Source organism: Corvus brachyrhynchos, unplaced genomic scaffold (assembly GCF_000691975.1).
Source record: "Corvus brachyrhynchos isolate BGI_N302 unplaced genomic scaffold, ASM69197v1 scaffold136, whole genome shotgun sequence".
In the NCBI taxonomy this organism is placed as follows: domain Eukaryota; kingdom Metazoa; phylum Chordata; class Aves; order Passeriformes; family Corvidae; genus Corvus; species Corvus brachyrhynchos.
The window spans coordinates 6,909,962-6,933,548 of record NW_008239080.1 but is presented as its reverse complement, the minus strand read 5'-3'; the positions used below and the strand labels follow the sequence as shown (position 1 = coordinate 6,933,548).

The 23,587-nt window shown below is 39.3% G+C and overlaps 1 protein-coding gene across 1 annotated transcript in view; it reads left to right on the top strand.

The window, feature by feature from the left end:
• Positions 1-23,587, top strand: part of LRRC1 (leucine rich repeat containing 1) — an 84,575-nt gene that overhangs the window by 30,368 nt on the left and 30,620 nt on the right. The window contains exons 5-13 of the mRNA XM_017739212.1: positions 2,965-3,021; positions 4,588-4,651; positions 5,331-5,405; positions 7,146-7,290; positions 9,918-10,036; positions 11,020-11,103; positions 20,242-20,357; positions 21,259-21,431; positions 22,956-23,092. Coding sequence (XP_017594701.1) covers positions 2,965-3,021; positions 4,588-4,651; positions 5,331-5,405; positions 7,146-7,290; positions 9,918-10,036; positions 11,020-11,103; positions 20,242-20,357; positions 21,259-21,431; positions 22,956-23,092 — 970 coding nt within the window. The remainder of the gene's footprint in view (positions 1-2,964; positions 3,022-4,587; positions 4,652-5,330; positions 5,406-7,145; positions 7,291-9,917; positions 10,037-11,019; positions 11,104-20,241; positions 20,358-21,258; positions 21,432-22,955; positions 23,093-23,587) is intronic.

The following is a 23,587-nucleotide window of genomic DNA, read 5'->3' as shown; positions in this document are numbered from 1 at the left end:
GGAAAGAAATCGATAAGGTATGGCTTGCTTTACTTCTTTTCAGGGACTTTAGAAATACTGGACTGACAGTGCACCTGTAAAATTAAGGGCATAGGGAAAAAAGAAATTATTTCATTTAGTATATTGTGAAAAATAGCTATTTGTGGCTGAGAAGAAGAAGGATTACACTTTCTGGAGAGAGTGTTACTAAGTCAGAAAACATACTTGAAAAATAAGTTATGTAAAATTTTTCCTGCAAAAGACTTAAAATTGTGTTTCTTAACAAAACTTAAAAAAAAAAAAAATTAGTACACATACAATGTGGTAAGAACCTGTTGGTAAATGTAAGGATGAGCTATACTTCTGCTTTTTAATGTATTGGAGATTAGTGCTTCAGTACATCAGCATGTCTTTTATATGATACTATTTTATATGATAGCTGTCACATTTTAGATTGCAGCACATAGATTTGCTGGGAGCCATTTCTGTAATTAGTCAAAATGCAAGAATAATAAGTCACTGATTTCCTTCCATTTTCTGACCTCTCTATCAAATAGATCCATCTTAAACATAGTATTTCACTCTAATGATGCAGCTTTGCTGGTTTAAACTTCATAGACTTAGGTCTCTGTGTTGGTGGGATGCCTAATTTTGCTTATTGGGGTCTGCTTACATTGGGTTTGTACTCAAGACCTTGGAAGAATTAAAGAGGATAAAGGAGTGTGGGGCAGTATCTTTTCTTTTGTTCCAGGGTAGAGTTACGGTTGTGAGCATGCTGTGGGTGCGAGTAGCTGTAGAATGAATAAAGCACTTCTCCCTCAGAAAGCTGTGTCATTAGAGATGGAAACGTAGTCTGGCAGGTGGCCGACTCCCAAAAGAAGACAACCTGGGCTGAGACTGTGGTGGGCCACAGTCCCTCCACAAAGTGTGGTTGGATGCTCGCAAGGTACCCACAAGGGCACAGCTGCCAGTGAGTGCTCACAGTGCTGCAGCACAGCTGCCTTCCTTGCACCTTCTTGGCAGCTGTACTAGCCCAGGGGTTTAAGGGGATTTATTCTGTGTTGGTTTGGGGATCTGTGTTACTCTCCTTGCTGGGTTATTTTTAAGCAGGATCAATTTCCTGAGCTGATTCACTGGCCTGCCCCAGTCTAATGATATGATGAGGCTGGTTAAGATGGTGGTTCCAAAGTTCTTACTGTTGAACATGCTTTTCTGACAAAGATTTCTGTTCAGCCACAGTCAAAGTGGTGTCTGAGGTAAGAGAAGAAATTAAGAGATTGCACCATTTTACTCATCAACACTTCAGCATGATGGGGAGGGAGATAAGTAGATGTGGGGTGATGTGTAAACACAAGATTGCAAGGCAACTTGGAGGTGTGCACATCCTTTTTGTATTCTCTTGATAAAAATGAATCATGGACCTCACCTAATACAAGCTTGAAGAGAAAGTGGAAAATTCAAAGGAAGGCTGAAGTAAGTTTCTAGAAAACCTGTAAATGCAAACATAATGGCAGTCTGTGGGCAGCAGTGCGGGTAAGATCAGACCTACACACCTTTTGCAGAGAAAATGGTTCTCCATCACCCCTTTCCTCTCCCCCTCCACTTGTTTGGTTTTCATGAGGGTGTTGGATACCATGTCCCACCTTGACTTGTGTTTTATAGTTTTAAAATTTTTATGTGTGAATTTTCTCTTGCGTTGTTGGAATGATGGCTTGCTTATTTCTGTCAATGATTTTGAGTGGCAGTAGCAGAGTTATTCTCACTTATCTTTTAATTGAATTTGTAATAGACTTCTACTAAAGTATCTTTGCCTATGTGATATGTTTTAAGTATACTTCTGGAGGAATACAGAACATGTTGGGTAAAATGTGCTTATTTTATAAGCTGGAAAGGGCTGCAGAGACCATAATCAAAGGTCCTGTGAGATTTCATTCATTGTTTTTTGAATGCAGTATGAAATAGGCGCATGAGATAAGGATTTATTTTTCAGGCACCATCAAAAGTCAATCCATGAAAAATCTTCTTTCCCGTTTAGTCATTACATCAATTCTGTTGCTTTCCCCTGCTTTGATAACTGTATTGAAGTTGCAATGTGAAGATTTTTCTCTTTTTTTTGAGGCTTAAGTTTTATTGAGGTTATCAGCTGCTTTTTTTTACTGGAGCTTAACTAATTATTCTGTAATTTGGTAAGCTGGTATTGTTTGAGATGAGAAAATATTTCAATTTTATGTAGTCTGAATGCATGGAATTGTTTTTGTGTTCTTTTTTTTTTTTCCATAAGGTGTACAAATTTAGAATTAACATCTGTTTCAAATTTAGTGGAATTCTTGTTTTTCGTCTAGATTTTATTCCCTGCATACCAGGGCAAAACATAATTCTGTTGTAGAAAACTCCTTATTTGCAGTCACCATATCTGATTTTCATTTTTCCCTGGGATGGTGGAGGATTAGAGCAGATTATAGTGTTGGGATAATGTCTGACTCCTTGTGTTCCATTTAGTCATAAATAACCCCCTGAGAAATCTGAATGTTGCCATGGTGATGTTAGTAAAAGCCTCGGATATGGGGTGAGCGAGCCGCTTAGAAGCAGAATGTCACTTAGAGTAATGAGCACACCGTCATTAGGACAGTGATGGGTTTACCTGGTGCTCTGTAACTTTGGGAGCCCATGCCAGATTCTGAAGGCGAGTAACTAAAAGCAATTCAGATGTAATATACTCTGTTTAGTAACTTGCAGCTACAAACCTTTTAACAAATGGAAATTTGTGTTTTATGTGTTTACTTTCTAGCTTTAAGTATCACAGAGAAGCAAGCAACACCTTAGTCTTTCTATTCTGCCTTTCACATGGTGGTCTGGTTGAATTAAAACAAGAAGAATCAGTTTATAGCAACTTGTTTTAAACTGTGTAAATGCACACTTCTCTTCTTAAAATGTGGAATATAAAAAGATGGTATTAAAATGTGGGATTTTTTTGTTTTTTTCCAGTCTTTATAACCTGGCTTCACTGGAACTGAGAGAAAATTTACTGACATATTTACCTGAGTAAGTCACATCGCATGTGTTTCATTATATTAACATAAAATGTTTTTATTCTTAAAATCTGCTCACATAATGAAACTGAATGACAGCTAGAAAAAATATTCCAAACCAGGTAACAACATGAGATACACCCTTCTTTTAGCAGCATCTACTTCCATCCATTACTTCTAGTTGTACTTGATTAGTAGTAGCAGGAGCCTGCAGTCTGCATGGATTGGCTTTGTTCTATAAAAAAGTATTCTGTATGAAATACAGCAGCACCAAACATGTCCTGCATGCATTGAACAAGCCCATCTGCAGTGGGAGTGCTGGTTTGGGTTGTTCTCATGATGAGATTTTGCAACTCTGAAAGTAGGGCAGTAAGATCTCTGAGATTTTCACTCTAGACCTTTATAGCATTTAAATAAGTGTTTGTATTCAGGGCTGAGTAGCCAAAAGCTTCTAAACCTGGAGGTGAATCCGTTGGTAGCAAACTAGGCCTTCTGATGTCTGACTTCAACCACCGTGACTTCTGGAGAAAAAAGTTATCTGTGCTGTCTGTATTGTGGCAGAGGAATTGGTGGTCTTCTGTTAGACTAATTTGGTATCTTATACTTTGGGGATCCTTTTTGTCTGCCTAGAAGCAGCCTCTTCTTTAGTGAAGGAGTTTCCTTCCTTCATTATCTGTCTGCTTCTTGCAAGAGTTTTGTTGATTCCTTGTGCTTGTTTAGATAATCTTAATAGGTACTGTAAAAGATTTAACCTATTTTAATCAGAATGTCTTCCCCAGTTGCTTTGGGGTCATTTTTTCCTGTCAGTCTACTCAGTGCCTTGGTTGTGGCTGTTGATGGCAGTGAGCCACAAGACACTTCAATGTCAGTGGTCAGAAGATAGGAATTGCTAGCTAAGTTTGGCCATCCAGTGTCAGAATGAAGCTATCACAAATGCTGACAGTTTTATTGCTCCTGGAAAATTCTGACTGTCAGTAATGTAGTTGACAATTCTTTCTGGTTTTTGTGCTGCTGCAGCTTTGGGGAAAGTAAGCAAGAGCTCTACGACAGCCGGATTTTGAAGGGTGGCCCTCTGTTGTCTGTCTGTTTGAACTTCTTTTACATCCTTTTGTGCTTCCCTGTGTTTGCAGTCTCAAAAACTGAAGTATTTCAGAAATTGATGGATCATGTTGAGAAGATAAATGATGGATATTGAGTCTTGAGTCACACAGTTATGTGATCACAGTGGGGAATTTTTATGCAATTGCATAACTGCAAATTTCCCCTAAAAGTAAATCTAACTAACTGTACTAAAGTATGTGGCATTTGCTACCCCAGGGGACTTACTGTTAAATTAAAAAAAAAGTAATGATTTGGTTGCTTACTAAGTTTTAAGTTTCAAGGGCATACAGTTACACTGACAAACCAAATTATTTTTTCAGTAAGATATTGCTGCAAACAGTCTGTGCCTGGTAAAATAACTGTCTGCTTACACTACATTGTAATTTGAAATTCAAGTTTCAGTAAAATGAGCTTATTCAAATACATGGGGTTTCTGTTGCTTTAGTCTAATGTGGTTTTGTTTTGACTTATCTCACAGATCACTTGCCCAGCTGCAGCGACTAGAAGAACTTGATTTAGGAAACAATGAACTTTATCATTTGGTAAGAGAGCATGCCACTGAAACTGCACATTGGTCTTGTTTAATGCATCATTTAGGTTAAATAATTTATAGGATGTCCAAAATGGAAGAAAGAAAAATATATGGAGGGAGAGTCTTTTTATAGGTACAGATGAATTTTCACAGTGAGCTGGTGCTTTCATATCTGCTTAGTCTTGCTCAGTACAATGTCACATTACTCGAGAAACTGCAGCTGATCTCTAGAAAATGGCCCAGCTTTTTTTATGGAAATAAAAAGGAGTGGAAGGACACAAACTCTTGTCTGTGCTTGCAGTTATAATTGCCATATGGACTTGTGTCAGGGGATGGTTGGGCTAAGGGGTTGAAAGTTCCTACATTGTCACAGATAAATCTACCAAAAATGTATCTGTCATCTCCCTTAAGGTGGCTCAGGTGAATGTTGGATGGATTCTCAGTAGATCAAGGCTGTGCAGGCAATTTGTTAGTGCATGCCAGGTAAAGAATGGTAGCTTATTAAGCTGTAGCAATTAATTTGTATGATGGAGTTTCCAAATGCTTATAGTCACTACTTCTAACCAAGGTACTTCTTAAATAGTGCTCTCAGTAAGAATTGGGTTACTTAGACTGTAATTGTTGGGTAGCTGTTTGTTTTTTATTTGAAGCTCCTATGCTACTTAACTTCACTGCTTTTTATGTTATAGCCAGAAACAATTGGTGCACTTTTCAATCTTAAAGACCTTTGGTTGGATGGAAACCAATTAGCTGAAATACCTCAGGTAAAAATGAGCTCTACTGATACTGTTTTGAAGATGCTTTTAAAAGAAAACCTTTTCATTCATTCCTAAAGGGAAGTGCTTTAAAATGGAGTATTTTTTCAGTCTGGGTCTTTGCCTGGGTTTGGTTTTGGGTGTGTAAGGGTTTTCTCTTAATGAGTTCCTCTGTAAGGGATTGGCCATGATGCTGTATGTTGTCAGAAATTTTCTTTTAAGCATTTTGACAAAGGAATTGTTTCCTAATACGCACATTGTTCAGTTTGTAGGATGACACATCCTCTGTTTATAGTTCTTGCCCTAAGATCAGGGAGCCATTAGTTGTTTGAGCTAACCCTCGCCTTGTGTATCTATCTGAATTGCAGTTTTAAAAGTTTTGAGTATGAATCCTTTTTTTTTTTTTTTTTTTTTTTGTAGTCATCTTCATCCATTTAAGCATGATATTTGGAAGAAGTACAATAATGGAACTGTTACCATAAACAGAAATTTTGGTTTATTCAGGCAAATCCCCCATCTGACATCAGTCACGGGATGACGGAACTTAGCATTTAAAGCTTACAGCACTCTAAATTCCCTTTCTTAAGAACTTTTATAATATGTGGGATGGTTCCTTTTCCCTCTTTTTCCTTTACAGCCAAGTCAAAACCTGTTTTTCTCTGTTCCTCCTGCAGTTTGCTGTTACTTGCTGCATGGATCTCATTGTCAACTGTGTGTCTTGGAAATCAGTTACAGTTCAGTGGGTTTAGTTGACTTTGTTTTTGTTGGTTGGCCTAGTAATTTTTTAAGTAGAGGTGATAGTTCATAAAAGGTCAAGTGTGACTTCAGCAGCCGTTTTTGTTAAAATTGACCATTATTGTGGTCAGTGTCCAAAGGGTGAACTTGTAATATAAAGGGTATGTGTTTAATGAAAGATCCTCTTGAGAGGTAGGCATTTCAAAAGTAAAAGAACCGATCTTGTAACTTAGGATCAAGGCCATTGCTGTATGAAAATTTCATATATGTAAAAGTAAAAGGCACTTCTTCCTCAGCCATTCTGTTCTCTGAAAGGTGATTTGGATGACTAAAATGAGATCTGTTCTCAAGTGTGTATAGGGATGTCTGTGTGCATGGGGAAAGGGGGGATGCTCTGATAGCTAATAAAGTCAAAGGTATTTCTCTGTCTAATGGTTGGGTTGCCGTGGTAAAAAAATTAAGTAGTCATTAATAATAGTAGATGATGGCAGTATAACTTGGCAGTTCAGATACGCTTGCCAGAGCAACACCCTCAATTCCTATTTCTACATTTGTTGTAGCTGGGAGATGTGAGGATATGAAATCCCTAGATGTCATGGCATGTTGCTGTAGCAACCAGGAGAGACTAATCCTAATTTGCCTAGGGTTAATTGGGAGGGGTAGACTTTAATTATGTAGTGGTTGATAATCTGCCATTCTGAAAAAAACAACTTTGCAGTCTTTACTTGAGGAAAACTCCAGGTTTGGCTGGTGCTTGTCTGGGTGTGCTTGGCATAGCTTGCCTGACTACTGAAGCCAGTTTAATAGTTAAAACAAGAAACCGTGACTGAATCACTTGGTTGGTTTATCATATGTAAAGTGTAATTATTTACTTTTTTCTGCTTTTAGAGGTCGTACAAAGAATGGCCAATTAAGAGGTCATACAGATAATTGTTTTTCTTTGTGGAACTTCGTTTTTCAAAATGCTTTCTTACGTGTTTGGGCATGACTTAAATTTTTTGTCTTGTATCGCAGGAAGTAGGAAACCTGAAAAACCTGCTTTGTCTGGATGTTTCTGAAAATAAATTGGAATGCCTTCCTGAAGAAATTAGTGGTCTGACTTCTTTAACAGACTTGCTTGTTTCTCAAAATTTACTTCAGGTCTTACCTGATGGCATTGGTAAGTACAAGATGAATGCTATCACACAGAACCATTTAATCCACCATAACTGGAAGTCATTTGCGTTTTTTAAGTCTTTTTGTGCAAGAGATGAGTTTATCTCAAGTTGTTTTTTTTTTTTTTATTTTTGCTTAGTATGAAATGCATAGCTTTATTAATGCTGCATTTTAATTGCCTGCATAATGACTCCCTCATAATCCTCTTTCAGTGTTCACTTGATACATCCAAAACAACGTAAAAGTTAGTATGTCCCTTCAGTTCCCATTGTATCCATGTCACCATCAGAACTCTTTAACAATGTAAAATTGTAGCTTGCAACATGCTGTGGGTCACTTGATAAGACTGGCTGAAAGTATCACTGTATCAAAATACAGTATTTTGAATGGCAGTGTGTGTTTATCTTCGTTTGGACAATGTGATTAATCCTCTACTGAACCTAGTGGAAGGCTGTTTGCCTCGCAGCCCATTAATCCTTGCCTTGAGGATTCCAGCTACAACCTTTCTGTGTCTGACCCCTTAGACTGGGTTCAGTAACTGAAGAATGTTTCCTGAAGCATTACCAGTGCCTTTTTTAAGGTGTATGTTTTTACCTGTGCAGTAGTTGTGACAAGTAGTCGAACAAGCATTTTTTTCTCTACTCATCAGCTGTTTTTCTGGAAATTTCCATTTGTAGGAGTACACCCTCTCCTTTAGAGGATTCCCTCCCATCTCCCCCCCCCAAAAAAAAAGTAAAGGTGTAGGGGAAGGAGGACTTGTGAATGTGGTTTAACCACATTTAACATTTGGAAGAGAGTGGTCAGACCTTCCCCCTTCGTATATATTCTATATAAGGCTAAGAAAAGTTTCTCTAGGAGTTAGACTTGGGGAGTGGGGTGGCAGTTGTGGGTCCTACAGCTGCCTACTGTTTGTTTGACAGAGAGTTGTAGCAGCCCTTCCTGATGACCTGTGCTGGCCAGTACAGTTTTTGTACATCAGAAATGGAGCTGTAGCTTCTGAAAGTCGGCAGCCCATGCACCTGGCTAGACAGAGCTTGTTGGCAGAAGTGAACCTTGCTGGTCTCTGTGGAAGCTCCTGGGAGTTGCCCAGCTGATCACTGAATTCTTGGTGGGATTGGTGGATCTGTAGAGCTCTTGAAACAGGGCTCTCACCAGTGCCAGCGGGTCAGGTCAGCTGTGGCCGTGTCTCACCCAGTCTCCAAAGCTCTGATGGAGCTCCAGCACCCCCAGGCAGCCTGTGCCAGTGCTGCACCACCTCCCACTGAGGAAGCTGCTTCTGATGAGCAGCTGGGATCTCGCACGCTGCAGTTTGCAGCCATTGCTGCCTCACCTGCCACTGCAGAGAGGAGTTTGGCTCTGTCATGTCTGTAACTGCCCTGCCAGTGGTCCTGGGCAGTTTCTGGATGCCTCCTTGTCTGTCTCTTGGTGGGAGTCAACAAAGCCAGCTCCTTCAGCCTCAGCTCATATGTGCCCTGGCCATCTTGGTAGCTTCCTACTGGACCCCCATCACTTGAACAGGGGAGTTGAGGGGGAAGACAGGACATCACATGAAACTGAGAATGATTTTGAAGGTGTGGTTTCACTAATTGCGCATAGATAGGATATAGCAACTTCTGTTGATCTGCTGGCTGTAGTTCTCCTAATGTAGTCTAGTTGGTGTTTGTTTCTGATGAGAGCTCACTGCTCTTTAGTATTCAGCCGGGTGCTCAGCATGGTATCCATGTCCTTTTCAGCAGGGCTGTTTTATAGCTGTCACTTCCCAGCCTGTGCTGGTGCACAGGTTTACTCTGTCTGGGTGCAGAGCTCTGCACCTCTCCGTGCTAAACCTCAGGTTTCTGTTTAGGTTGCTGTCTTTTTGTGTGTCTGACATCTCTTCATGATTTAGCATCATCAGTGAATTTGATACTCCAGAGTATTACAGCTGTTTTGGAAAACACAGGGGTGGCAGGGAGGTGTCAGCACCTAGTGTTGTCTCCTGAATTCTTTATCTTGGGCTCTGCCTGAGTCAGCTTTTGCACCAAAGACCATTCGGATACAAAGGAGTAGAACAAAGAGAGTTTTCTGCACTGAAATAGTGTTTTGTTCTTCCTGAGAAGGTCACCTTCAAAGAAGTTTGATTTCTCATCTAAAGAATAAACTTGGGTTTCATGTCTGACTAACTAGGTTCTCTGTTAGGACAAAGAGACCTTGATCCTGTTTGGGTTTGGGCTATCACTTCAGTGCAGGATGTTCTCACTGTGTCTGATTAGGTGTAGGTGATCTTCTGAAGACTTCTTTATTAATAAACATTGTATAATTGAGGACCAAACAGGTAATTTTTTCCCTTGTTTATAGGCGTTTGGGTAGACACGTCCTTGATATTTACATGGGATATCATTCAGATTGTAACTTTATTTCAATTTAATATGCTTAAAGGTTGGATATGAATATTGAATATTAATTCAGTCATATTAAAACTTGCAAAAATAGTGCAAGCACTAAGTAAAGCAGTGCTTGAGTTCTTTTATTTCACCTAAAAAAATTTTTCATTGTTTTAGAGGATTTCTAGGTGTTTTGCAGCAGTAAAAATTAATGGAATTAAAGGTATTGGAGGATACTAGACTAAAAATCCATGTTGTTCTTTCTGTCCAGGAAAATTGCGGAGGCTCTCCATTTTGAAGGTTGATCAGAACAAACTGATTCAACTAACTGATTCAATTGGAGACTGTGAAAGCCTTACTGAACTAGTTCTCACAGAAAACCAGCTGCAGGTAAGCATGGTCATGGCTGCTCAAATGGCAGGTGGTAATAAGACCTGCTGTTAAGTGCTGAATCACTTAGCTCATTAGGTTACTCACCCTTGCTACTGCTAAGTAGTGCATTTTCTTTAAATGCATCTTATTTCTTACCTGTTAAATGAATGCTGGAGATCAAGCTGTGTGTAGTAGCAATCCGCCCTTCAAATGCTTAAGCAGTTATATATTCACTTCTGAGTCTTTCATGACCAGTGAGAGAATTGGAGCTCGTGGAGTGCAGGTATCGCTTACTTTGTTGCGTTTTTTTATGCAGGGGTTTGTGTTGTATTGCATTATTGCAAGTTTTTTGCTGTGCATTATCTGGATCAGTCTTGCTGGGACTGAATAGAAGGCCTGAGCTCTGAAGAGCTCGAACTACTTGCTCTGCTGATCTGCTCTAGCCAGGTGTTAAATATGTTAAATGAAAATAAAATCTCAGAACTCCTTCTGTTAGGTGTTTTCTTCCATTATTTTGAAACTTCATGTGATGCTGACACTTGGAGAGTAGCTGTCTTTAAATAAACTAGGTTTGAGCATTTCTTGTGCTTGGTTGAGTTAGAAGCTTAAGACTGTTGAAAAGATGCCTCTCTGACAGTCAGTTTATAGCACCTCAGTTAGGAGATAGCTGACCAAGAAGCAATTTTAGGAGTGTAAAGTTAGATAATACGCATATCCTACATACATGCATTCTGTACACAGCTGTTGTGTGTCTATTGTCATGGTGCAGAGATAATTAATGAGTGAATTTGTGTTAGAAACTGACATTCCTGGACACTTGTTCTGAAATATAAACCTTTGGACCTTCTTTGGAAGGTGTGGCAGTAATGAGGATTAACTACATTTCAATTTTGAAAGTGGATCAGACTATTAATTAATTATACAAGCGAGTTAAGTGGTTTACCCTGACTCTGTGTATTTACAAATTCTGTTTGTGTATTGTTTTGTTTTTGTTGGCACAGTCATTGCCGAAGAGCATTGGAAAACTAAAGAAGCTGAACAATTTGAATGCTGATAGAAACAAATTAACATCTTTGCCCAAAGAGGTAAGTTCTGTACAGATGAGATTGTAGAAACAGAAAACTCTTGATTTCAGATGCCTACAAGAAGTAGCAGGCAACTTTGGTCCCATGGGTATTCTTTCCAAACTGATCAAAACCAGAAACTTGTCTACTAGGTCTGAACTGTGGTGATTTGGTGGCTTGGAAGTACAAAATGTCTTTGTAGTTGAACAAAAAGGCTTGGATCTAATTAGCGTGTAACTAACTGGGATCTAATTAGTTTTCAACTGTTAATTCCCAGTGTAGATGTCAGGTCCTGCACTATTTGAAGACTTGGGAGTTCTGGTAGGGTGCATGCAACACCAATATGTCTCTTCTGCATGTAGTATGAAACTACTGCCACACACTTCCTCACCTCACTGCTATGACCAATATCTAAGGGAAAGTTTCATACTCTGAAAAGTGGCTCAGTGACTGTCTTGACAGTCTTTTTGGTTTTGGAGATCTCTGGACTACTTTTGTCCTTAAATATAAGGACCTGACGTGACCAAGATACCTCAGATTTTGCAGCAATGAGCACTAGGACTTCTTGTCTATTGTAACAGTATGTAGAATGAAATGAGGCTAGAGTTTGTGTTGTGGAACTAAATCTTATTGAAGGCTTTACAAGTTTAGTTGAGGCGTAAATTGTGGAAAAAAAGTCGGGAAAGCAGCATCCTATGATTGTAGCATGGGACTATGAGTTGGTTCTGTTTGTACTACTTTTTCTCTGTGATATTTGTCCAAGTAATTCTCCCTCTTAATTTTCCTATCTAGTGTGTGACTCTGAGCTTGTAGCTATTGTTCTCCACTTTCAGTCACCTAAGGAGCAGGAGGGTTATGTACTTGGGTGACAGCCATTGGATGGAAATTGAGAGGAGTATCAGCTCTGACTTGCTTCCTTATGGAGCTTGGAGAGCTCAAGAAGGAGGTATGAGAAGAAAGCAAAGTGGCAAGGAGATGGGGAAACGCTGAAGAAGAGGGATCAAGCAGGGGCAGCTGCCGTGCTGTGGTACAGGCAGCATCAATCAGTGTCCTGGTCTGAGCTGCCACAGGCCAGTCACCTAATTGGGGGAAGGTGAGGGAGGAGATATGTTAGTACTGCAGCTTTACTAGCAGAACAGTGTCTTCTCTGCAGTGGTGCTTCTGGTTCTGAACAGAGAATTGTTACAGGTCTTACCCAGACAGGTTGCACGATTGCTAGCAAGAGGCAAGACCCTGGGAAAACTATCTGCGTTGGTATGGGATGGCAGTTTTCATCTTACAATATGCTGAGTTGGAGGAAACCCATCAAGATCATGAAGTTCAACTCCTGGCCCTGCACAGGACAGCCCGAAGAGTCACACCATATGCCTTGAGAGCATTGTCCAAACACTTCCGGTACTCTGTCAGGCTTGGTGCTGTGACCACTCCCTGGGGACCCTGTTCCAGTGCCCAGCCACCCTCTGGGTGAAGAACCTTTTTCTGATATCCAACCTAAACCTCCCCTGACACAGCTTCAGGCCCTTCCCTCAGGTCTTGTCACTGGTCACCACAGAGAGGAGATCAGTGTCTGCCCCTGTGCTTCCCCTCACAGGGAAGCTGTAACTGCAATGGGGTCTCCCCTCAGTCTCCTCCAGGCTGAACAGACCAAGTGACCTCAGCCGCTCCTCATACAGCTTCCCCTCAAGGCCCTTCACCATCTTTGTTGCCCTCTTTTGGATGCTCTCTAATGGTTTAATGTCTTTCTCATCTTGTGCTCATACAGCAGAAGACTTTCCATGTCTTTACAAAGGCCTTTAAGTTAATACATAACACAGGTATGGTAAAATGCCTGTACTTGAGATTTGTGCAGTTTTATGTCTACTGCACCTTTGAGCAGAATTGTTCTGAGTTTAGCATGGAAGGTTTTACTGGTACACTTTATTTCCAGGTTGGACATTAATATCTTGTGTAGTGTATAAGCGCTTTTCTCAGTTAATGGAATACATGGTATTGGAGGTGGTGCATAAGGGCAATCAGTGTGGCTTGGAAGAAGCAGGGACAGGAGCAGGTGAGAGAAGGCTCAGCTGCAGAAGCAGGTAAAGCAGGGGGAATATGGACCATGTCTGTTTGGGGGTATAGTGGGGTAAGAGCTCAGTTGAAAACAATAGAGGGATTAATACTGAGCAAGATACTGAAGACTTGGAACCAGCGACGTTTTTCAGAGGTGGAATGTGTTGCTCAGTTGGTGACGGGGATATCCAAGGGTGAAGTGAAGAATGAGAGTGTGTCTAGAGAACTTCAGTGCACATGAGAGAGAGGGAGGGAGGGGGACACCTGCACAGAAGTGGAATGAAGACAGGGCTGAGCCTGTGTTTGGAGAAGGTGAATAATGAGAAAAAGGAAGGTAGTGTCTGGAATGAGGTGAGCTGGGGAGTTGTGGAAGTCCAGGAAATAAAAATGAGAGAGGGTGGTTCCCAAGGGAGCTTGGCAGGGAAACAGAGGAAGCAGAGCTCTTTGGCTCCCTATCAATGACTTTGAAATAGAATTTTTATTTTTCCTTTAAAGGTGTCCACGCCAACGTGTCTGTCTCATTAGAGCAAGTGCTTTGAAATTACATGTAATGTAAGATTTTATGTTTTGCTCTGTGGATATTTAATTTTTTATTATTTAATTTTAAAGGAAGCCAGCCCTTTTCTAACTGCAGGGTCATCTCACCTTTGATCAGTGCATTTGAATTCCAAGATAGTAATGTTACAAATAGAAAGCATAAACAACTGATGGCAGTGGTGTGCCTCAAAAATACTGTTAATATGCTTGTGTTGCAGAACCTACTTTCTAGCTAACAAGACTTTTCTGTTTCAGTTTTTCAAGTTTCAGTTTGAATTCCTTGAGCTACAGCTGTGAAGTAAAACATTTTTCCTTGAATGTTTTTAGAGTGCCTTCTTAGAGTGCTGAAATGGTAGTTTCAAAAACAAAGTAATCTGTTGCTCTCTGCTCATGTTCCATCTGTTCTTGGAGCTGGATTTTCTCGGTATAGTATTTTTCTTAACCAACAGCATTTTGCTTTAAACCAAACACGAAGATTCATAGTATACGTTTTCTGCTTAAAATTCAGAGGAATTAAGTGAAGAGTCACATTTCATGTCGCTAAAAGAAAAATGTTCCACATAATTGAGTGCATAGGTATAACAAGTACTGTTTGCTGTTATGGAAAGCATCAATGGGAGCAGCTTTAGGGGGCTGATAATGGCAAAGATTTCAATTCTGAGTTTCCCTTTGGATGGCAGGGAGGAACAATTTGGTGTCTTTGGTGAAATGTTCAATTTCCATTTTTGTTCTCATTGTTACTGACTTGGAAAAAAATACAAAATACACTGGTAGTGCACTTAGGGAAGACAGGAAAATGTGTCACCCTTTTACTGTCTGTTGGAAGGCTCTGCTTGACAGTGAGAAAGTATACTGTGTTTTCTGTTTATTTTCATCTTAAACTGACTAACTAAGATTTAAAGCCAGGCACAAGCTTCTGTCAGAAGTAATTTTCAACAACCCTGCCTGCTGTGTGTTGCTTAAGATGTCTCCTGAGAGAGTATGGCAAAGACTGGGGTCGTGGACATTTGCACATCAAAGTTGGTATTTGTACACTGGTTCCCCCCTCGCAGAAGCAGAAGTAGAGTATGCAGTGCAGATATTTTTCCTCAGTATGTTTCCCTCTTTTCCTTTACGTGTTTTTCTTACCTCTTCCATTCTTTCTCTGCCTTACAGAGTGCTAGAGCAGCTGTGCGCATGTGGTCTTCGGCCCTATAAAACATGGATATGAGACAGGCTGTTACTGGTTTCTGTTGGAGAGGGACAAAGACACGGTCTTGTGTGTAGAAAAAAAAGTGGAATTCAGCTAGAGAAAAGAGTACTTGTACCCAATACTGTACCTGCTTGGTGTTGCTGTCATTACATCCAGAATTATTCCAGTAGCAAAGACCACTTTTATAGATAGGACGGTGGAAATTATGTGCCTGCTTTAATGTAGCCTGGTGAGATAATCTCTGAGTTCTAGCTTTTCTGTGGTAGTGTGTGTTTTTTGGGGAAGGGAGTAGAAGGATGTTGATTTGGTTGTGTTTTGTTAACAGTTTAAGAGAATTGGATTTTGAGTCACTGTGTTAAACTATTACGTTGCAAGATCTATTGTGAGGCACATTTGTAAAACCATTCCTTATCTTTTGGTGTAAAATTTCTTGACTTGGGATTATTAAGGAGTTTGTATGTAAATACACCTTCAAGGTTTCCTGGTTCAAAGGTTCTTCTTTATTGTGTGCTGATAAAGGTAAAATGTGGAAGAACTAAATGTATGACCAAGGCTTGAGTCACAGATTTCATCTTCAGTATCTCATTTTGCAGCTTAGTCTCTCTCTGACTGAAGTGGTGAAACAGACTTCAGCAAGAACTGAGAATGTCTAAACCTGTTCATAGTTACAAATGTTTTTCCCCTTAAACTTGAAAGACCTGCCTGGTGACTCTTTGGTGTTGAAATCCCACCCTGGCACAGGAACGCTGATGAAACTGGTGTGTTGATTTTGGCACTTGCATAAATAACCTCCTTGGAATGTTTTCCAGTTTATGTGCTTTTGTTAATGAGTCTTTACAATCTGCAGAGATCTGGTAACGTGTCCTTCCTGGCTCTGAGATACATTGTGAGAATTATTACTCCATTAGGTAAAACTATAGGGTTGGTTTGTTTTTGGTTTTTTTTTTTGCAATAACTATGGTTTTTAAATTTAAATTTTTTAAAACAAGTTGGGACCACTTTGTTTTTTCTGATTTTAACTTTTGATATCCCGTCCCTTCCCTCATTTAACTTTGTTTTTTCTGATTTTAACTTTTGATATCCTGTCCCTTCCCTCACTTGTGTAGAAGTATGTGTGTCTCAAAGGAAAAAAAAGAAAGACACTGAGAAAAAGTGCAGGAACACTTGAGTCAGAGGGCTAAGAAGCTGTCTTGGTGAGTCCCTCTCCTACTGTTCACCAGTGGTGCAGGAGGTGTTGAAGTGAGTTTACTGAAGATTTTCCTAGCCAATTTAAAGTTAATAATAACAACAGAATAATAGTTAATGATAGTGAATTGGGCAGGTTTTTCTACCCCTAAATGTACCCTGTGCTTGCAGTTAAAGAATTAATATAGTTTATGTGGAGCCAAGGAAAATTCTGACTTTATTTTCTTTGAACCAAAACAAAATTTTGTATATAATGCTGGAAAAGATTTTACAACACAAGAGGAACTGTGTTTAAATTGCCACTATATTTATCAGACTTGTTTACATCTGTGAGAGTTTTTGATGCTGACAGCTCTTTTGAGAGTTGAATAAAAGAGATGCATCACTGGACTTCTAGCTAGTCACACGACAGCTGAAGACTAATCATTACAGTATTTGTCATAATGTAATTTTTTTGCATTGCTTATAGCTGTGTGAAAGGTGCTGACTGCTAAAGGAGAGAAGAATTGATTCATACCTTTGAGTAGTAAACAGGTGCTGATATCTACTTGAGAGTCATCAGAAACACCAGCAGAGAAGCAATGTATTAAGACTTGAGTTCTGGAGGACTGTTTAAGGTAGACTAGTAGTGGGTATATGAATGGCAAAAAAGCAGGAGAGTGAAATGCTAAATGCTGGTCATGATGACAACATAGGGGGGGAGTTTTAGCAACCAAGCTGATACCCTGTCTATGTGTGTCCCAGCCTTACTGCTTCTCCATAATGAGGAAGCTGTTAGGAAGATGAGCCTCAGACTGAGATAGAAGAAAAGAGCAGTAAGATCACCCATTAAAGGGTTTAAAGGGTTAAAGGTTTGTGATGCCTCTAGATGCCTCCTAGTGATGCTCATCCTCTCAATCAAGCCCATCTGAATGCAGTTTTGTTCTATCTTCGTAGTATCAATGATCTTAAGATTAGTGCTTCATAGAAATCACCATTTACTGCCTGACGACATGTGAGTTTTGTTTTTGTGATTTTCCTTTTGGTTTTTACCTAGGCTTACTGTTCTTTGGAGTTGGTGTGATGTGACAAGTCAGTAACCCTTAAACTAAAGTTGCTAAAATGAACTAAGTCTCATGAGTATGACTTAGGCATGCACAACTCATGTGAGATCTTTTCCTGATGTCCTGCTCACTACAGAAGAACGTGAGGACTTCTTTAAGCCTCCAGTCCTTGGAACAGTTACTCACGTGCCTAGAACTAAGCACATGCTTGTCCCCATTAAGTGAAGTCTGTGCTGGAAATGAAGTGTGTGCTTAACTGGCGAATGGGCTTGTGGCCTCAGCTGTGTCCTTGCTGCGTATGCGGTGGTTTGGCACAGTTTGTTGTGAGCATGTGACCCTTGGAAAGCATGGCTCTTCCTCAGTTAACAACTCTGAGCCAAACCAGCGACGTTCTGATACCGTGTTACTTCATGGTAGCCACAACAGTGTTTTCCTTTCCGCATGCCATGTAGTGTGTGCACTTTGCCTCCGTGGTACTGCTTCTTGTTTAGGTTTTCAAGCATTGGACCTGATGTCTTTCTGTACTGCTGGATGGGTGCCATCTTTGTTTGAAATTACAAAGATTTTAATTGATTTTTAACTGTCAGCTTGTCCTTTTTTCCTGTGTGATATCTCACTCGATGCTGCTTGTTAAATGCTGTCTGCATTTTCTAAAAACAGTTTCATTAAAAAAATTCAGTGTCTCATTTTTAGTTACCCTACTACCCTACTAAAATAAAAGGTCTTCACTACCTTTGAATGAAACAACCTTTGAACAGCAGCCTGTTGACTGATAGAGAGCAAAGTTATATTAACTGAAGTTTAAATGATTTAGGAGTTACAACCCTCTTTGGCAGTAGAAGAATGTATGTTCTGTCTCCATTTGTTGGCATGCTCTTGTCCAGTATGGGTAAAGAAAAATAAATTGAACATCTCTTGTATTTTCTTAATTGTTAGCCGCTTGGAAAATTATGGGTCAGGTAAATTGATAACCCTGTAAGTATTCTTCAGTCCGTGGTTCTACTGTTACCTTTCATTAAACTGCTTTAAGTGCATGATGACTCAGGCTGTCCTGATTCCACTGCTGCATTTTTCCATTGTCAGAAGTGTAGAAGTTTTGGTCTCATCAGGGCTGCATGGCTTTACTTTGTTTGTTTGGCTAACCTGTTTGGATCTCCATGCTCCAAGACTGAGTAACGCAAACTTCATTCATGAAAAGGGAACACTTTGTGCACACTGAGGGCATCACTTGCCAGCTCATCAACATTCCCTAATTGTATTTCTTGCTTTTCAGAGCTACTCATGTTAGAAACACCAATTAGACACTTACTTTGTATATATATTTTTTTAATGTCACAGTGTGTTCTGTGAATGTGTGAAGGCACATTATTTAAGAATTTGTACACTCTTTAAAGTGAATAGCAGAGTTCTTGCACTAAGAAATGTTTGCTTAGTATTTGAGTGCTGGTTTCTAAGGGCTTTGATTCACAAGCTAAAATGGCTTGCAAGGTTCATGCTTCTGTGGTACACACAGGGCTGGGAAAGCTGATAATCTTGTGAAATAGCTGTATCTTAGGAGTGCAGTGATTTAAGGGAAATGTCACGGATTCTCTTTTGTCAAGAATGTAGTGCGTTAACTTTGTGCTGTAAATAGCTTGTGAATCAGAAGCCTTGAGCAGCTGATTGCTGTTTTCTTCTGTTAAAAAGCATTTATCATACAAAGGAAGGTGAGTGGGATATAAATGCTCCATTTCTTTGTTTTATTTTGTAAGTCACAGTTGCTTCCTTTAAAAGTGGCTTTTTGCTTAGTAAATAGTATAGGCTAAATCAACACTATTTTTACTTTGACTAGTTAAAATATTTTGTGCTATTTGTCTATAATCTCAGTCTTGGGTTAGGTTTTGCAAAGGCACAACTGACAGTTGACAAGAATACAATAATTTCAGCTTAGTTTTGGGGACTTCTGGCCAAGGTATAGTTACATATTTGCTATAGTGTGAGGGGAGAACCTTCTTAGATGTATGTCACTATAGAAGTCCTCTGATTCTTGAACGGAGGTGTTCCACTGTTTTAGTTCGGAATCTAACTCTATAGTTAGATTCTAAGTCTACTTAACTTGAAAGCTTCAAATGGCATTGGGATATTTTGCCTCTAATACTTGGAGTAAGAGAAGAGAAATCTTTTTTCACCTTCTTACGGTGAGTTTTGGAACTGGCAAACAAACAACGGGGCTTTTTGAAACTCTGTATGATAAGCAAACAAAGATGAGTTTCCTTTGTTAATAGGAACAAAGAGTTACTTGAGGCAGCTTTTGAGTTCCTAGAACTGATTATCTTCCTGTTTAAAGTAGTTCCCTCTGGAACATAAAGTTGGAATGAGGGTTTTTTAATCAAATGTGGAGGGTTTATTTTTCTGAAAACAGCTACTTTTGGTGCAAAATGTAGATTTTTAAAGGTAAAACTGAAAAATCCCATCTTTTGCACCCAAAAAACGAATTAGCTTGAGAATGCAAGTGCTTATATTTGGGTAAATTGATAGAGACAGAGGATATTAGATTAAAATAGATTAAAGAAGGCCAGTTCATGTGGGAATCATGTTGAAATTGGATGCTTCTAATGAATTGGGGCATCAAAGATTTTACCAAGTCTTCTGCTTCTAGTGAACTTTTCATTAATCTTTGTGGACTCAATAAATTTTGGGAGTTGATAGGTGTATTTAGCATTTTGCCTTGCTTCAAGCCCCATTGCGCTTGCCCGGATATAAAGTTGCCATGAGGAAAGAAAGAATTAACATGTAAAACATAGAGCTAGAAAAAGTTGACTGTAGGGTGTTTTGTGAATGTTGGGCACAGAGTAGCTTCTGTGTGGTTACTGGTTTCTTCTGGGTGCGGAAGGCTCTGAAAGGTAGCTAGAGTGTGACCTATATGTAAAGATATCCATTATTTGCAGATACAGATGTTCCAGAGACTGCCCCAACAGACTTGCTTCAGGTCAGACTTCTTCTAAACTAACACTTGTTTGCAGTCTGTACCTCTGGGGGAAGTGTCTGGCAGGCATTGTAACTTGAATGTGCTGTGACACACTCTGTGACCCGTACTGCATGCTTTTGTTATGCTATGGTACTTCAACAAAACCAGACTTGCTTTTTTTTTTCCCCCCCTCTTCTCAAATGTAGGTTGGGGGCTGCTGCAGTCTTAACGTCTTTTCTGTACGTGACAACAGATTATCTCGAATTCCCTCTGAAATTTCACAGGCCACTGAACTTCATGTCCTGGATGTTGCTGGAAACAGGCAAGAGATTTTCGTATTTTCATGTTCTTTTGCTGTATTTACTTAATTCTTTCTGATAGCAAAAGATAGTATGTCTAAGAACTGAGTAATAAAAAACCAGTTATGACATTCCTGTTAGTGTTACTGTTGAAATTGTTGAAGTAGTCATCCCCCTGGGCCAAAAGTAGCATGAATTGTGTGTTGTCATGAGTGTGATTTTTGGATTACTTTGACCCTGAAGAAGAGATTGGATTTAAAAAAACAACCCTCTGGATTTGTATATTTCTGAGAATATAGGCAGTGGATAGAGCTTCAGGTGAAGCTACCAAGCCATGTCAAGTGGCACTAATATTGAGTGTCTTATCTTCGTGATACAGTGTGAGTAACAAGGAAAGCCACTTTGACCTTGCAGCTTCTCATGAGTCTTAGTGCTTCAAACATCAACATGCAAAACGAGTGGATTAAAGCATAAACCAGCAAATTAGTTCAGTTAGTAGGAAGTTAAATGAAAAAAAAAAAAACCAAAATGGAGGAATAGCGAAGGGCATCTCATCTTTGCAATATAATTGTCTCACAGGCACTTGCTTATTTCTGTTCTGGCCACTGTTTACATGTAAGGCTCCTGACAGGAAGCAGCTGTCCGCCTTCCAGGGCACTTTACTGCAGTAGAGGAAGCTCAGTGTAGTTTTACCTGTTGTTCACAGCTTCAGAGGGTTATGGTATAAAGTTCAGCTGCAGATTTTTTTTTTTTTAAAGAATGGAGTAGTTGAAATTGGTGACTACTGCAATGCCTTCTGTTAGAGGCATTAAATTCAATCCTGTTTGTTCCAGCTCAGCGATGTACACTTGAGTTGCCTTCACGACCGTCTATTGAGTCTCCTAGAGAGTGTCCTGACATTTTTACTTTGCTTTTTTGAACTAGGCTGACGTATCTTCCCATTTCACTGACTACCTTAAAGCTGAAGGCTTTGTGGTTGTCTGATAACCAGTCCCAACCTCTGCTGACATTTCAGACTGACACAGACCCTGAAACAGGAGAAAAGATTTTAACATGTGTATTACTTCCTCAAATGCCTTCTGAGCCTGGTTGCCAAGGTAAGTGCCTAGAGTCAGCTTTTCGTTATGTATAGAAGTATTATTTCTTTGTTTACTGAGTTGTCCCATAAAGTTTTGTAAAGCATGCATAATCTCTAGTGAGCAAAGTAGCAAAGTTATGGTTGAATTTCTAACATTAAACTTAGATTTTTCTGTTACCCTACTAGTCTTCAGAAGACTTGAAAACTTGGCACTGAGTGTTACTGAAAATACAGTGACAGCAGCTACAATAAATAAAATACAGATCTGTAAGAAAAAGAGTTACTCATATCACTATTCTGAGGCTTGCCAGTGGGCTAAGTAGTGGTGTCCATATTTGTGTGTGTTGATTATACATCTTAAAGATATATATATATATATATATATGGTTAAATGGTGGCTTTCCAACTGCAGTCTTTTCACCAGCAAAATAAATTGCATAGCTAATAGTAAACAGTAGACTTTTTACTTTGTAGCAAACTAATTTTCTTTCAAGCAAAGGTGCTGTACAGTAACTTTATTATATTTATTAACAAGTGTAGAATTGCAGTATAAGTTGCTTTTCCCTTTCATGCTGAAACTTGCCTCTGGGTCAGGTGGAACCATAAACTCTTTTGTTGGCTGTGTTGCTGCTCCAGTAAATTCTGAATATTTTTTGTCCTCGAGCTTTTAAAGCTGTGTGTGAGCATTCAAGGGGATTCATCTGAGCTAATATTTAAATCTCTGCTGTAATGACTGGAGAGTAATTTATCCCATCCAAGAATGGACTTTTAAAAGAAAATTGTGTGGATTCTTCTCCACTGAGTACAAAGGGGCCTGAAGAGAAAGTTCAGCTGTGGGTATTTGTATTGTAGGTACCCAGACTTAATTCCAGTGTTTCAATTGTATATGGCTGGAGCAAATAGAAACCATTAAAGCAGTAGGAGTTGTAGGAATGTCTCTGGAATGTCTCTTTTCAGCTTCTGGATTTTAAGAATAATTAAGAATTAAAATAAATAAATGAATTAACCCCTTTGCAATTCGAGAAGATAAGGCTAGTTCAAGAAGAGTGAGGTTGATTTGACTTCCTCTAAAGGCCGTACTACTAGAAATTAGATTTCCTCTCCAGATTAATCTCTTGGCTTCAAGGGTAGAAGGCTTGGAGTTCAGATTGTTGGATGTGTATGCCTAGCAATACTGAAAGGATGAGGTTAGTAAAAACAATGATCCTATGTTATGGAATGCCATTTAGGGAACTGGCTAATGTCAGCTAGCAGCCATATTCCACAAGAAAAGCAGGTATAGTGGCACGTCTATTAAATTATATAGTCAGTTCAAATACAGAAATACCTAATTTATACAGAACTATTGTGTATATACTTGATAAAAGAAAACTAATGCTAGTTCTGTTTTCTTCCAAAAACTACTGCTGAAGAAATCGCCACTTGTAAGTCTTGAATAAGTGATCGTTCAGTTATTGCAATTATGAACAGTATAGCATGTTGATTGTGTGACTTCACATGCATGTTGTTGTGAGTCTTGAGTTACATTTTCCTGTTCTAACAGATAACCTACCACGATGTGGTGCATTGGAGAGTTTGGTAAATGAAATGTCAGATGAAACATGGAACGAGCGGGCAGTGAATAGAGTCAGTGCAATTCGCTTCTTAGAAGATGAAAAAGATGAAGAGGAAAATGAAATGGTATGTTTTCCAAGCCTTTGCATACCTCCAGACACTGTGACATTAATGCAAAAGTACAAAAAGTCTCTGAGCATTCTTGCTGTAAATGTTTCAGCTTGAACTGCATGCTTTGTGTGTACATTTGGAGAAGAAACTGTTCATGTTGGCTGCTGCAGCTTTTTATGTTGACTTTAAATGCCTTTGTTTTTTCTGCTTTGAATATAACTTTTATATTCTGATGCAGGGCAGTCTTCTGTTTTGCTTTGTTTTCCTCTGTCTGCTCAGGATGTTTTCTTTCCAGAAAGAAGATAGGATCTTTCTGTGCATCTGTAAAGTTTTACTGCCTGAAAGTATATAGGGTCTAATTTAGGATTCCAGCACTCTGGCATGTGTCTCCATTAAGCTTGCTATTGTTTGTCTTTCTAATTTCTGTTTCCAGTCTCTTTCTTGCTCTCTCTCATTCTTTTTTTTTTTTTTTTTTAACTCCACCATTTGCATTGCACCAACCATAGTGTC